This window comes from Sinocyclocheilus rhinocerous, unplaced genomic scaffold (assembly GCF_001515625.1).
Source record: "Sinocyclocheilus rhinocerous isolate Xijiao unplaced genomic scaffold, SAMN03320098_v1.1 scaffold25, whole genome shotgun sequence".
Taxonomy (NCBI): Eukaryota; Metazoa; Chordata; class Actinopteri; order Cypriniformes; family Cyprinidae; genus Sinocyclocheilus; species Sinocyclocheilus rhinocerous.
This window is the reverse complement of record NW_015647048.1, coordinates 674,546-690,084: the sequence shown is the minus strand read 5'-3', so window position 1 is coordinate 690,084 and position 15,539 is coordinate 674,546. Positions and strand designations below refer to the sequence as shown.

Sequence of the window (15,539 nt, the reverse complement as noted above, 5' to 3'; positions counted from 1 at the left end):
AAGGTAGCAGAGAAAGAATATAATGTAATATTTCTTGTACCATTGAAGAATTTTTTTTAAATTCATCTGTCTCTGCTGACATCTACTGGATAGACTGCAAATATACTGATGTAAACGATGTGAACAAACAAGTTATTATAACTAATTATGCAAAATCACAGAATGACTAAATACCATGCAAACATTGAAAGGTTATGCACAAAATTACAGTCTTATAAATTTCTTTCACAGTAATAATTAACAGATTCAAAATTCTCCTTTTGTTATTTTTCATTTCTGTTCAAATGCTTCAGTTTAAAGTATTTCTCACAGGTCAATCCTATCAGTAACAGTGTTTAGTAAGATACTCTAAAAAAGTAATTAATTACTAGATACTAATTACATCTTCAACATTATAATTAGATTACTGTACTAATTACTCTTTCTAAAAAGTATTGCATTACTTATTACTAAGTACTTTCTAAATTTCACATCAACCTCGACCAGTTGAACAATACAAGAATAGACATGAAACTGCTCTTTTCATTCTTTCAAATAGGCTAAATAATATAAAAATGCATAAAATTACTCTCGAACTGACTAAAGTATTTAAAGGGACATTATATGCGTCACATTTTGATGTTACATCCACTATTGTTTTATGCAGAATTGTTCTATAGTCTATACAGAATTTAATGCAATTACATCAAAAATAATTGTAAATAAATTACAGAAAAACTAACACGTTTTCAAAAGACTTATTTGGATTTGACCATCCTCTGTCCCGACAGTGTAAGTTTTGTCTCTGTTTCAGGTTCTTTTGATTCTCTTTCAGGTCTCTGTTCTTGTTAAATAAGGCAGGATAATGTGTAATTTACATCCCATTAAGACAGGGGTTCACAACTCTGGCCCTCCAGGTCCACTTTCCTGCAGAGTTTAGCTCCAGCCCTGATCAAACACATCTGAGCCAGCTAATCAATGACTTCTGGATGAGTAGAAAGCTACATGCACGTGAGTTTGATTAGGGTTGGAGCTAAACTCTGCAGGAAAGTGGATCTGGAGGGCCAGAGTCTCCCAGCCCTGCATTAAGATCTCAGCGGGGGACAAACCATGCTTGAGTGGAGAATCAAACCAGTAATTCAGTAGTAAACAGGGTTCTTATTTACTGCTTGTTGCTTTCTAGAGCAGTACTGCTTTCAGTATGTGGAAGAGTATGTGTACTGCTTTCTGCTCTTTTCTGTTTGTCGGATTTAGTGGCCTGAACGTCACATGTTCAAATCATACTCCTCTGAAATTCTTTTCAACTTTAACATGGTTAATTCCCTTATGCACAGGAATATGTATGTATTCAATATTTTAAAGTATACTGCAGTTCAAAAGTTTTAGATCAGTAAGATTTTTTATTTTTAAAAATGTTTTTAAGTCTCTTCAGCTCACCAAGGCTGCATTTATTTGATCAAAAATACTGTGAAATATTTTTAAAATTAAAAAATAACTTTTCTATTTGAATATATTTTAAAATGTAATTGATTGCTGTGATCAAAGCTGAATTTTCATGATGTCACATGATCTTCAGAAATCATTCTAATATGCTGATTTGCTGCTCAAGAAACATTTCTGATTATTATCAATGTTGAAAACAGTCAGGATTTTTTGATGAATAGAAAGTTCAAAAGAACAGCATGTAGCTGAAATACAAAGCTTTTGTAACATTATAAATGTCTTTACTGTCAATTTTGATCAATTTAATGCATCACTGCTGAATAAAAGTATTCATTTCTGATCAAATATGGTACTGTTTGACGTGTTTGTATATAAATATATTTGAAGATAGATGTACCATATATTCACATTTATATGGCAACATGTTTGTGCAATATATGTAATTATGAGGAGTATATATTGTGATATATATCCATGCATTTATATATGGTACATAAAGCACTCAGTCGATGAAGTTATAAATGTCAAATCTCAATTTCCACCCACCATGTCGCCTTGACTTTATCAAGACAACCAATTGTCCATAAATCTACAGTTTATAATATTTGCGTAAACACTTTTTTTTCTTGTATACCATCACACATATTTTTATAAATGAAATATGCAACTATGCAAACAATAAAGTGAGATCATATGTGTTCAGCTTTATGTAAAAGTGTTAATTCTTGAAAAAGAAATTAATCGAGTGTTTCAATAAAGCTCATGTAATTGTGTTGTGCATGTATTGTAATGGTTTATTGACAAACATAAGCACTAGTTTCCCCATATGGTTATGTCTTATTTAATATTTTCCAGTATATTCCCATATATTTCTGTTTCATAAGGATTGTCACTGCAGACAGCTGTGTGTGTGTGTGTGCGTGTGTGCGTGTGTGCGTGTGTACTAGTTTATATATCCTGGTGGGGATTTAAACCTGAATACACACAGACTCATGGGGACTCGTGTCACGGTGGGGACCTAAATTGTGGTCCCCACGGGTACAAAAGCTTATAAATCATACAGAATGAAGTTTTTTGAAAATCTAAAAATGCAGAAAGTTTCCTGTGAGGGGTAGGTTTAGGGGTAGGAAATGCACAAAGTTTCCTGTGAGGGGTAGGTTTAGGGTTAGGGTTGGTGTAGAGCAATAGAAAATACGGTCTGTACAGTAGAAAAACCATTATATATGTATATATGTATATATGTGTATATATATATATATATGTGTGTGTATGTATATATGTGTATATGTGTATGTATATATGTGTATATATATGTGTGTATATATATGTGTATATATATATATTATGAAGTGCCAAACAGGAAATAATTATGTAAAATGTGAATATATAAATGTACATCTGAATATATAAACTTAAAATGTGAATATACAGTTATAACCACGAATATATTGCAGCTATATTTACTTGCAGCTATATCATTTATTATATTATATGATTCGCCTCGCCTTTTTTATTATAATATATTCAGTTTTTCACCTATTTTTTTAAATTATTATTTTTTTAACTGTTGCACCTGCTATAACTCTTTTCACTTCATGTGATCCCCCTTCGAGTCCAGCAGATGGCGGTACGAAGCCTCTTTCTGCTGGTAACCGCAATGTCTCTGTCACAGCAGAGGAAGATTTCAATAGGGTGGAGGGTGGGAAGAGGAGGCGGTTTGGCAACAGCTGATCTGTGACTGGAGAGTGCATGGTAGGAAGTGGCGTAGATTCCGGAAGTGATCCGGAAATGGAGGATGAAGTGTTTGACGCGGACGAAGGCGGGAATGGAAATAATGAATGGAGTATAGTAGAAAATCGAAAAAGAAAGAAAAGCTGGAGTAACGCATCTGCAACTGACAGTGAAAATGAAACGCATTAGTACACCCCCAAAACAAAATCAAGACTTTGTAAAAGAGCATAATAGCACCCCTTAGGCATGTCATTGTATCTTTAAAAAAAAAAAAAAAAAAAGCACCCTGGAGCGAAAAAAAACAAAACGTGTTTTATGTTTTTTCGTCTTAAACATAGAAAACGTTCATCTTAGTACTACGAAGAGCTTCCATGTCTGAGTACACTTAGCTTTGGTCATTGATGGGATCAGCTTGTCATCTTCAGAGGATAAGAGTAGCTAATTAGTAGATTTGAAAGGCTTGATGCGATCAACTGCAATCAACACTGTTAGTTTAAGTGTGACGCATGCTTACCCTGGATGCACTGCTCAGTGTGATAGACCTGCATCTCCAAATGCAATGTGGACTTCACAAAATGCAGTGCATTGTAACCATTTAGGTTATTTTAATGTCATTTTAAAGTAATTTTACAGTCAATTCACTGTTGGAGCAGGTTACAAAATTTTTACAAGAGTTAGATTTGGTTCTTGAATCTGATTGGTCGAGCACTCTTCATGTTGCTTTCCAGACCAGCTGTCAGTCTATGTAGTAATAGTAGGGAGATTTTCACTGACTCTTTCTTACATCATTACACCAGTAGGAGGGAGAAATTACTGTGTTTATTGGGCAGTCATTGAATTGTTTACTAGGCTTGCCGCGATAGACGGTGCTGACGGTGATACCGTTGTTAATCCGCAACACCGGTTACGTCACTTGCCCACCGACCCCCACCGTCGTTTAGATTTTTTTTTTATAGTTAAAAAAAATAATTTAGTTCCGTAAAAGAACAGACACTACAATTAAAAACTGAACGCGGCTGCTCAATGCAGCGTGCCGAACGACAGTCGCATCACAGATCAGATTTCATTTCTCCAGTGAGGAGAGTGAGTCCAGCTGACTGAAGAAGAGTGAGGTTATATATTATAGGCTACATGTTTACTTATTTCCAGTTTTGTATGCCTATTTAAACTTTATGTAAGTTATTTGTTATTTTATATTAGGCATAGCCTGCCCTATAGCATGGTGTATTTGTATTTGTTTTGTTAATAAAAGTTCTATGTTTTATATAGGCCTATAGGCTAAAGTGAGTTTGACATTGTGTTGTTGCATTCAAGCAATTGACGCGAACTGCCGCTAATACGAAAGTGAAAGTAAAATGCGCACGGCGCTTTTAAGCTATTTAAAAGCGAAGGAAAATTCAAACGAACAATTGCTTTATGCCGAATTGCCGCTATTTGATAGTGAAAGTAAAATGCGCATGCCGCTTTTACAAGCTATTTAAAAGCGAAGGAAAGGAAGGAACGCCCCCGCCCCCGCAGTGATACCGGTATTACCGGTGTTGTCACACGTCGGTTAACCGGTGGGAAAATTTCCTCACCGTCACAACCCTATTGTTTACTCAACCATTTTGTGCAAAAAATCTTAGCCTATTCATTTAGTTGAAAAAACACCACCTGTGTGTTACTCTGAGATGCGCAGTGTTTCTGTTGTGGCTTTGTTTGCAGCTATTTTCATTGGTGGGGGCAAAACAAAGTAACTGGCAATATTGTGCCTAAAATGCAACTTAATTTTAAATTCGTGTTTTTTTTAACTGTTGTATAAAAGCAATAAACTATTCCTTTAATGAAGCAGTGATGTGTGGATGAATACGTTCAACAGAAAAACAGGTGAAATAACTATAATTTATATAAAACATAAAGTCCTCATAAGAAAACTGCCTTTGCACATCCTGGATACAGAATGATACATTTTCAATCACCTTTTATTTTTTTAAATCCATGAATCAAGAAAAATGTATTGTAGAAGCAACACTAAGTCAAGACATACATTACTTTAAGACATACATTATTCAGAGAATGTATGTCTAATACAAGTGTTTTTGTCTTGCTAAACTAGCAGATTTTTCATTAGTTTTAAGAGTAAGTAAAAAAGTGGAAAAAAAATACCAGTGCATTAAGAAAACATACACTGATATTTAGGATACAGTTTATGGAAAAATAATTGATTCTCAGGTAAATTTGTAAATGTTGATTTAAGTTGGATTTTTAGATATATGCATGTTGCTTCACATTCATTGTTAGTTTTTATAAATTATGCACTTCATTCAATAGAGTCATTACTGTTCAGTTTGTTGTTAAATTCCCAATTACCTCTGTTTATCCTTCATAACATTAATAGGTTGTTGGACCATCTTGGCACATCCCTTATCTTGTCAAAAAAGTCAATTTTTCTATACAACAACAACATAAAAAATAAACCTTAACACTTCTGTAAATTCATCTTAAATTCTGAACTGTTCTAGTCTTGTACTCATAAGCGGTTATACTTTATAAAATGGTTTATTCCAAGCCATCACATACTTGCGAAGCAAGAACATACCATAAAAGGATGTGACCGTGAGAAGGATCCTCCTGCAGACATCTGTCGTTGTAAAAAACCTTCAAACCAGTTAGAGCGACACAAACTAGCTGTTAGAAATTAAACGCACGTATGGTACAGTGCCCAAAACCATTTTTGTACACATTGCTCTTGAATGTTTTGCTAAGTTCTTATAAACTATGATGAATATCCTCAGATTGGCTCTAGTCGTCGTCGTCACTGTCTTATTCAGTATAAACAATACACTTTTGAGTCTCTCAGCGTTTGCTTTGTCTAGTTTTTATAGCCCTGTACTCTTGTCATGTCTAATCCATGTCTTGCACCGTCTAACTGATGTGATTGTTTGACAGAAGTCTTTCTTTTATCTCTCTCTCTCTCTCTTTGTCTTTCTCTCTGATTCTTCATCATCCCATCCATGTGGGTGAATGTTCCTGAAAATCCTGTAGAGACTTTTGGTACGATCACAATTACATTAAGTTACCTCAGTGACGAAAAAACATTTGCTTAAAGGGGTCATATGATGCGATTTCAAGTTTTCCTTTCTCTTTGGAGTGTTACAAGCTGATTGTGCATAGATAAGATCCCTGAAGTTGCAAAGACTAAAGTCTCAAAACCAAAGAGATATTCTTTATCAAAGTTAAGACTCTGCCACGCCCCCCTAAAACGGCTCGTTCTAACACGCCCCACATATCTACATCACTATGTGGAAATATTTGCATAATGCGGCCCAAATGTGAACGCAAAGAAAGCGTCTTCATTTTTCCGTCACTGAGGTCAACTGAAGTCTGCTGTGTTGTTTGTTTTATGTGGGATTGTCTTAACTTATACTTTTGGTGTCCTGCTCCTGTGTTAATAAATAATAAAATGTATGCATGCTTCACAAAAACACCTTTTCACCACTGATGTCCATGACAAGCCTTGTGAGAGTGCCTGATTTTGATGTCTAGAAAGTACTAGAACTAGAAAAATATTCCCTTTGTTTATTTGTCAACTTGAATATCTTTTAATGTCAATTATTTAGTTGAGTTGAGGTCCAGCTATAAATGAGGGAGCGTTTGATTGACTGTACTTTGATTTTTGTTTTTCTTCCTTACAGTGAAAGAATTTCTAGCCAAAGCCAAAGAAGATTTCTTGAGAAAATGGGAATCACCACCACAGGTGAGTTTTTTTTATTTTATTTTATTTTATTTATTTTTTATTCTTCCTCATTATTAGTGATGAAGCACTGCATAATTCACAGTCAGCAACTAAAGCAACATGATTGCATTCATTTTCAATAATAGCTGGAGACTTCCGGCAAATATGATCCTGTCAGATACTGTAGTGAGTGTTGCCAAAACGGTGAAAGTGTTTCCCCTGCCATTATTTTAGGGGGGCGGCCCGCCCCCCCAGCGACAACCAACCCCCGCCCCCTTGAAGGTCAAGTAAATTTTATTTAATATTTTCTCTATAGGACCAGATCACAACAGAAGTCATTTAAAGTTACCTTTCCTATAGAACAGTACTGAAACGCTCGTGACGCTTCCTGTGATATTAACCTCTGCCGTCTCACTAATGAGGACATAAATACATGAACAACATCTCCAGAACTGCTCTGAGAGTCACTTCATGAGCATTTGACCGTTTCATTTGAGTAAAACTATCATCATGTCATACACACACAGAAATGTCCCGGCATGTAGAAAGGTGTATTTCTACATGCCGAGAAATTCGGCATGTAGAATTTCTTCTCCCAAAAAAGAAGAAAACCTAGGGGAAACACTGAATATGGATGAGATTGTGGCTGGCATACCCTGTCAAATGCGGCTTTACGGAGCTCAACGGCTCTGAACGGCTCTAGCCCAAGCTGTGATATAAACGAACGCTATTGGCTATTTTAAAAAGGGGTGGGGCTGCTTGATATGTCCCGCCCTGTCTTCCTGTTTCAGTTAAAATGATGTCAACACATAGAGTAACGCTGCGTGTTTCTAAGCATTTCAGGGGACATTTAAAGGTGTTTGACCGATTCAAGGAGAAATGCTTATTTTTCTATTTTTTCAGTTGTGTAGTCAAACTGTCTCTCTCTCTCTCACTCACTCACTCACTCACTCTCACACACACACACACACACACGCTGAATACAGTGTACATACTTGCAATATACACTTTATGTCATTGCCCTGTTGTTTAGAACTTTGCACAGTATAACACCGTATTGCCAAACCCTATGTATTACTATTGTTGAGGTATCTAGTCAACAAAAGTTATCACTTTTATTTCTGTAGCACTTTTTAGGATACAGATTTCAAAGCAGCTTCACAGTAGTAAACAGGAAAACAGCAGAATCAATTATGGAGACTCAGTTATTGAGACAATTCAAAATCTTCTGTAGGCAGCTCTAAAAAGGAAATAGTGACATTATTCAGCTCAAGTCGATTCAGTGTTGGTTCTAGTGCCAGAAGTGTAGCTCCAAATTTAGTTCAGTATTCTTTCTGTGCAATACACTACACTATGTGCATTGCTTTGTGACAGTGATAGCAATAAAAACTTGGTCAGGGTTGCTGCAGGATTTTTAAAGTCCCCATGAAATCAAAATTTAAGTTTTTTGGGTGTTAGTATCAATATGTTAGTCTTAAGGTTATCTATAAGGCAGTGTGCTCCAAAACAGTGATAAAATTCGCATTTAGAAGATATAAGCATTCAAAGCTTGCAGTTCGTCACTTCCGCCACGTCAAATCATACTTATGCTTCTCATCAAACTTTCTGTCCAATCAAATGCTCTCTAGAATCCGAAGCGCCCGCCCCCTACACTATAAAATAGTGAAGCCGCTGCTGAAATCGGTCACTTGTCCACAGAATTAGTATTTTCTGTACAGTGAATGGCACGTAGTGCACTATATAGGGGACAGGGAACGATTCAGACAGTGTAACTATGCTTTCCATTGAGGAAAAAAAGAAGTCTGGTTTCGTGCTGTGTCATGCTAACCACCGCACCGCACACACACTCTGCTCCGGTCCAGAGACACGATAGCACGGAGCGGATCACATGCGCGAGTCGGCGCAGACCACAAAATGTATCGGAGCTATTTGAATTCTACACAGAATGCTATATTTTTTAGCAATATGGATGAGATTGTGGCTGGCATACCCTGTCAAATGCGGCTTTACGGAGCTCAACGGCTCTGAACGGCTCTAGCCCAAGCTGTGATATAAACGAACGCTATTGGCTATTTTAAAAAGGGGTGGGGCTGCTTGATATGTCCCGCCCTGTCTTCCTGTTTCAGTTAAAACGACGTCAACACATAGAGTAACGCTGCATGTTTCTAAGCATTTCAGGGGACCTTTAAAGGAATAGCTCACCCAAAAAATGAAAATGTACTCATCCACAGGTCATTCAAGATGTAGATGAGTTTGTTTCTTCATCAGAACAGAGAATTTGGAGAAATGTAGCATTGCATCAGTGTCTCCGCAATGGATGCTCTGCAGTGAATGGGTGCCGTCAGAATGAGAGTCCAAACAGCTGATAAAAACATCACAATAATCCACACCACTCCAGTCCATCAGTTAACATCTGGAGAAGACAAAAGCTGTGTGTTTGTAAGAAACAAATCCATCTTTAAGAGGTTTTTAACTAAAATAAAGTTCATAATCCATAATAACGCTTCTTCCGGTGAAAAAGGCAATCTCATGTTGTCTCTCACATCAGAATCCACCCACATATTTGTTTAGAGCTGTTTTCAGACCAGAACACTTTTTCACCGGAAGAAGCATTATTATTGATTATGAACTTGTATTTTGGGCAGAAGCAATGGTTTAAAGTTAAAATGCCTTAATGATGGATTTGTTTCTTACAAACACGCAACTTTTGGCTTCAAATTGACTGGAGTCATGATGAGCAAGCGAATTCTCCAAAATCTGTTCCCATGAAGAAACATCTTCATTTTGATGAACCGATATTGTTTCTTAAATTCCGTAATCAATTTTTTTGCCTATGCTGTTTTCTGTTGATGCGTGAACAGTTATTGCAATAAGCTTTGTGCTGTTACTTTTTATATGAAACAAAGTCTCAGCTTTCAAATTCTGCCAGTATCATCACAAAATTCAAACAAAAAATCTCTTTAATTTCGTCCTCTTTACTACTAGTTATAGCATGCGGTTAAACACGAATAAACATCAGGTGGTGTTGAAAGAAACAGTACAACTTACTGAAATGTACCATGTCTCATATAAATATTTAAGACATCTCTCTCTCTCTCTCTCTATATATATATATATATATATATATGCATGCTATATATTACATATTCATAATTTTATTGCTTAACCTGTTAGTGATGTTTCATTTATTGTATGTTTGAATAAATTTGTCATGAATGTTTTTATGACGGCCAACACTTAAATGTTTATATTTCAGCAACAAATTGGAGTGGAAATATAATTATTCATTAAATATTTGATGTAAAAACTGCCTTATGTGCTATTTAAATGTTTTTTTTCCCAAATGGACAGTTTTTGGAGTGTTTGTTTTGTCCCATAGAGCACAACTGGTTTAGATGACTTTGACAGACTGAAGACGTTGGGCACGGGCTCTTTTGGGAGAGTCATGCTGGTTAAACACAAGGCTACAGATCAGTTCTATGCCATGAAAGTTCTGGACAAACAAAAGGTGGGTTGTATTATGCAGGTAACCAAAATTACCATGTGTTTATGATTTTTAATTTTTTTGTCAGTATTTCACACCATGAAAATGTAGTTTATTTTAGGCAAAAGCATCAATGATGCTTTCAAAGTCAAATGATTTGTGTCAAAATGTAATAATAATAATAAAAGCAAAATATAGATGTGTAAATAAAAAGATAAATGAGAAACCGTGTTATTGAGTAGTCGAGTAGCAATTCCAACAGGAAGTAGGAGTGTGGTTTATTATTCTAGACTTCAGTTCATCTAAAATCCATCTCTGCTGACCACTAGTTTTGTGTGTCTCTGTTTTAATTCTGACTTTATTTCTCACAGGACAACTCTAATTTGTATATGGTGATGGAGTATGTACCAGGAGGGGAGATGTTCTCACATCTTAGAAGAATCGGAAGGTTTAGGTGAGTGAAGACTTTTAATCACATGATACGTTTACTGCTGGATCAGTTTGCATGAACCTCCAGCACAGGTTTATGCAAAGGATGCTTGTGTCTGATCAAATTATTTTCTTATTAAGAATTGTTTTCTTATTTTCCAAGCATTTCTTTTCAAGCTTTAATGTCAAGGGTTGCTTGTTTAAAATAAATTACTTTTTTCCTCGCACTCGGTCCTTATGCATCGAAAGTGTTACTTGGTTACTAGTAGGGTTGCACACTTAATCGAATTTCTAGTGATTACAATTACGGATGCCACAATTACGTAATCATTCAAAGTCCACTTATATTCTGCGTGCTGAAGATGTGTGTGTTTTTTATTTCTAGAGGTTATCTTAAGGCGTTTTTCCATTGTTTTAATTTTAGTTTTAGTATAACATTATAATACCATGCATATTTGGACTTTTTTTTTTATTTAAAGAAGAAACCAAACCAATGCATAGTTGACATTTGAGGCTTATGCTATAGAAAATGAATTAAAACAAATTTTCAGCTTATTTATTTTCATATAAAAATATGGCATGCAGTGGCTTCAAACAATGGTATAAAGCTATTCAAAACATCATTCAATGTAAAAGTGATCATCATAATTAATAATCACAATTACACTTTCAAGGGAATAATTGACAATTATGATTTTTGTCATAATTGTGCAGCCCTAGTTGCTAGTATGTAACCCAACTAGTATATGGAGTTAAATGATTATGTCAGGTCTTAGTTATGTTTAATGTGCTTGAGAACATTTTTTTGATATATTCTTCTCTGTAAATGTTAGTAGTTCACAACAATGTATCCTTTTTGCAAAATGGCTCATACTGACAGCACAGAAGTCACTAGTATACTTCACAAACATGTCTTCAAGTGCCTGCGTGTGTCACTAAATGTTTGATGTTGGAAGTTTAATTTAGGTCTAAAAGGGTTTTTCATTGAAACCTTACATTTAATGCAAGTAGTGATATTTTTATTCTACTGTATGGGATTATGATATGTTACGGGATATGTCATATGTCAGAAAGTTATTATATTTATCAGTGTACATCATAATAATAATAAAAAAAAAAAAAAAGTAGTACGAATACCAGTGAAAATTCATGATAAAACTTTGGTATCAGAGGTAAAAAGCCATTGAACATTCATTTTACCCAAGTAACTACTTTTATATATTTAATTTTAAATATCTAGCTGATGTCATCTATACATGCTAAGGCCATTTTTGACCGAGGAAAGCCTTGCTTCAATGATTCATGCTGATCTCTCGTTTTATCTCTAACTCTTAGATGTGATTTCTTTGATCGACAGTGAACCACATGCACGGTTTTATGCTGCACAGATTGTCCTGACCTTCGAGTACCTCCACTCACTAGACCTCATCTACAGAGACCTGAAACCTGAAAACCTACTTATTGACCAGCATGGATATATACAGGTAACTAGAAGAATTAGGAGAACAAAAATACAGTTTCTGAACCCATTGATTACACATAAAATGTGGTCTGTTCTTAATTGAACTCACAATTATAAACAAACACAATCTGAAATATAGCTGCAAGCAGTGATGACAGGCCCAAGCCACCAGTGCCAACGCCACACTGATGGCATCAGGAAAACGGCCCACAGCGTTTACAGTAACCCTCTGGCAGTCTGGTTTTAAGCATTACAGCAAAGAAAGGGTTACACTATAACATCAAGTGTGTGAAACACACAGAACAACATATAAAACTTTGGTAACACTTTACAAAAGGTTTCATTTGTTAGCATTAACTGTTAGTTAACACAAACAATAATTATGTAACATTTATTAATGTTAGTATTTAAAGTTGTATATGTTAACATTAGTTAATGCACTGTGAAGTAACATGAACATTTTTATTAACTTACAGTAACAAAGATTAGAGCCCGACCGATATATCGTTTTGCCGATATGAGCCTGTCACAGATATATCGGTATTGGCGTATATGCCTCCGATATGCCACCGAACATAACTGCATTTACTGAACATAAAATGCAGATAAAATGCTTGTAAATGGGGTAATTACGTAGTTCGCTCCATTGTTTGCTTCTGGCGATCTGGATGACACGATTTAAAGCTTAAGTGTATGGAAAACCATTGAAAATTTGAACGGCCATATCTCTGTAACTGCGTGGCGTATCTGCACCAAATTCGGGGGATCCCTTCAGCTCGAGGAGCCCTCTCGGACGCTGAATTGAGTGTATGTCTCGAGGCCCCCTTTCGAGACAGACCACCCGATATGTTTGAATAAATCTGGAAGACTATATGCAATTGAGTTGTAAACAGACATTTACATTTTTATTTGAGTGTAATTATGATATCTGAAAATAAATAGCAGTTGAATATAATAACTCTGCTGTTAATTTTAACCTTTAATATTATAGTAATGTGCCAAATGATAAGGTTCCCTGTGTAGTTTACAGCATCATTTTTTTTTTTCCTTAAAGGGGAAAGCAGATGCCCATTTTCCACAAGTTGGTATGATTCTTTAGGGTCTTCATAAACTGTCTGCAACATACTTTGGTTAAAATTCCTCAGTGGTCGTGTAAAACACCCTGTTTACTTTGTCAAAAACAGCTCTGTTCACAGCGAGCCGTTTCGGTGCATGTCTCTTTAAATGATAATGAGCTCTGCTCACTTTGCCCCTCTCTTCCGTGGAAGAGGAAAGGCAATTTGCAAATAATCATAAGAAATATAAAGTGTGGGACTTACTTCTTCTGGAGGTGCAGCTGGATTGCGAACAGTGGGAACTGATCCATCCTTGAGTTTGAACTTTTTAGCAAAACCTGCCTTGAATTGTCCCTCATTCAGAAAACAGTCTAATGATAATGGAGTAAAATGATTCACGCAAACAAACGCATTTAGGTAGATCGGGGGTCACATTCCCTTCAAAAAACAAAAGTAATCCACTGCGTCTTCAGCGGCTCAGATGTCGGGAGTAAATGACGACTGCTGTGTTCATTCTTACATCCAACAACAAAACACCTCAATCGCTTAGGAGCCGTTCTTGTCTACATCTGCAGCGGCATCGAAACGAGTAGATCAAATAGAGAGTGCTAGTGTTAGAGGGTCAAATAAAGATGGAAGAGATGTGTCTTTAGCTGTTTCTTGAACATGGCTAAGGACTCAGCTGCTCGGATTGAGTTGGGCAGGTCATTCCACCAGCAGGGAACAGTGAAGGTAAAAGTCTGTGAAAGTGACTTTGTGCCTCTTTGGGATGCACTATAATGCGATGTTCACTTGCAGAACGCAAGCTTCTGGATGCACATAAGTCTGAAGTAATGAAGTTAGGTAAAGGGGTGCAGAGCCAGTGGTGGTTTTGAATGTTATGCGAGCAGCTATTGGTAGCCAGTGCAAATTGATGAACAGAGGTGTGACATCCGTTCTTTTCGGCTCGTTAAAGACTAATCTTGAAGCCGCATTCTGGATTAGTTGTAGAGGTTTGATAGAACTGGCTGGAAGACCTGCCAAGAGAGTGTTGCATTTAATTAGAACCTTTAATGTTATTTTGTTAGAACAGATGATACAGGACACTTAAATGTACTGAACTATTGTTTCCCGCACAGGTAACAGACTTTGGTTTTGCAAAAAGAGTAAAAGGCAGAACCTGGACATTATGTGGAACTCCAGAGTACTTGGCACCAGAGATCATCCTCAGCAAGGTAAGCCTTGAGTATTTAAAATTCCAAAATTGAATCCAAATTTCCAAGCAAGGCAAATCACTTATTTTTTTCTGAAATTTAGGGATACAACAAGGCTGTGGACTGGTGGGCCCTTGGTGTTCTCATATATGAAATGGCAGCTGGATATCCCCCGTTTTTTGCAGACCAGCCTATTCAGATCTATGAGAAGATTGTGTCTGGAAAGGTACTGGCAAGTTGCATTGTCTTTAGTATATGTCAAGCGGCCAAGCAATTCGATTTATTTGAATATGCAATGAATGCACAATCAAAATGGCAATGTGAACGTGTTTTCTAGGTACGATTCCCCTCGCACTTCAGTTCCGATCTGAAAGATCTTTTGAGGAATCTGCTGCAGGTGGACCTGACCAAGCGCTACGGCAACCTAAGGAATGGTGTCAATGATATTAAAAACCACAAATGGTTTGCCACAACGGATTGGATAGCCATCTATGAGAGAAAGGTATGATACTCTTAGGTATGATAGGTCTTCAGTTATGTAATTTGCGCCTTAGTTTACCTGAAAGGCAGGATTTCCTTTACTACACCCACCATATTGAGTGTTGCAAGTGTTTTTTTTTTCTGCTCCTCCCACCATTTATTTGTCCACTACATGAGGTCTTAAAGTGACAGCGGCCTAATATACCTGCTGCTGTCTGTCATTAATGTTAATGAAACAACAAAACTTCAAAAATCTAATAGTTATGTTAAGCTAGTAGTTTTTGCTGTGGTATCGAAATTGGAATTGTAGTGACTTATTTATTAGAACACAATGTCACATAGGTTGAAACAATGAAAACAGTAACTTTTTTTAAATCTTTTTTTAATTTTCATTTATTTTTTTGTATTTTTCATTTTTATATTTTTCATTTTGTCAGGACAAGTAAAAAGACATGCCCAAATTGTAGTCCTTGACATCCCAAAAATACTGCTTAAAGTACTTGAAAATCCTGGAATGTTTTTACGAACCCTTGGCTGGGCGATATGGCAAAAAAAAATGTATATATAT

The 15,539-nt window shown here is 36.1% G+C and overlaps 1 protein-coding gene across 1 annotated transcript in view; it reads left to right on the top strand.

Moving 5' to 3' along the window:
• The first annotated feature begins 6,115 nt into the window (after positions 1-6,115).
• LOC107708581 (cAMP-dependent protein kinase catalytic subunit beta-like) overlaps positions 6,116-15,539 on the top strand; it is an 11,255-nt gene continuing 1,831 nt past the window's right edge. Inside the window, exons 1-8 of the mRNA XM_016512844.1 lie at positions 6,116-6,186; positions 6,828-6,889; positions 10,248-10,376; positions 10,724-10,806; positions 12,139-12,265; positions 14,417-14,512; positions 14,595-14,717; positions 14,829-14,993. Coding sequence (XP_016368330.1) covers positions 6,147-6,186; positions 6,828-6,889; positions 10,248-10,376; positions 10,724-10,806; positions 12,139-12,265; positions 14,417-14,512; positions 14,595-14,717; positions 14,829-14,993 — 825 coding nt within the window. The 5' untranslated portion in view covers positions 6,116-6,146. The remainder of the gene's footprint in view (positions 6,187-6,827; positions 6,890-10,247; positions 10,377-10,723; positions 10,807-12,138; positions 12,266-14,416; positions 14,513-14,594; positions 14,718-14,828; positions 14,994-15,539) is intronic.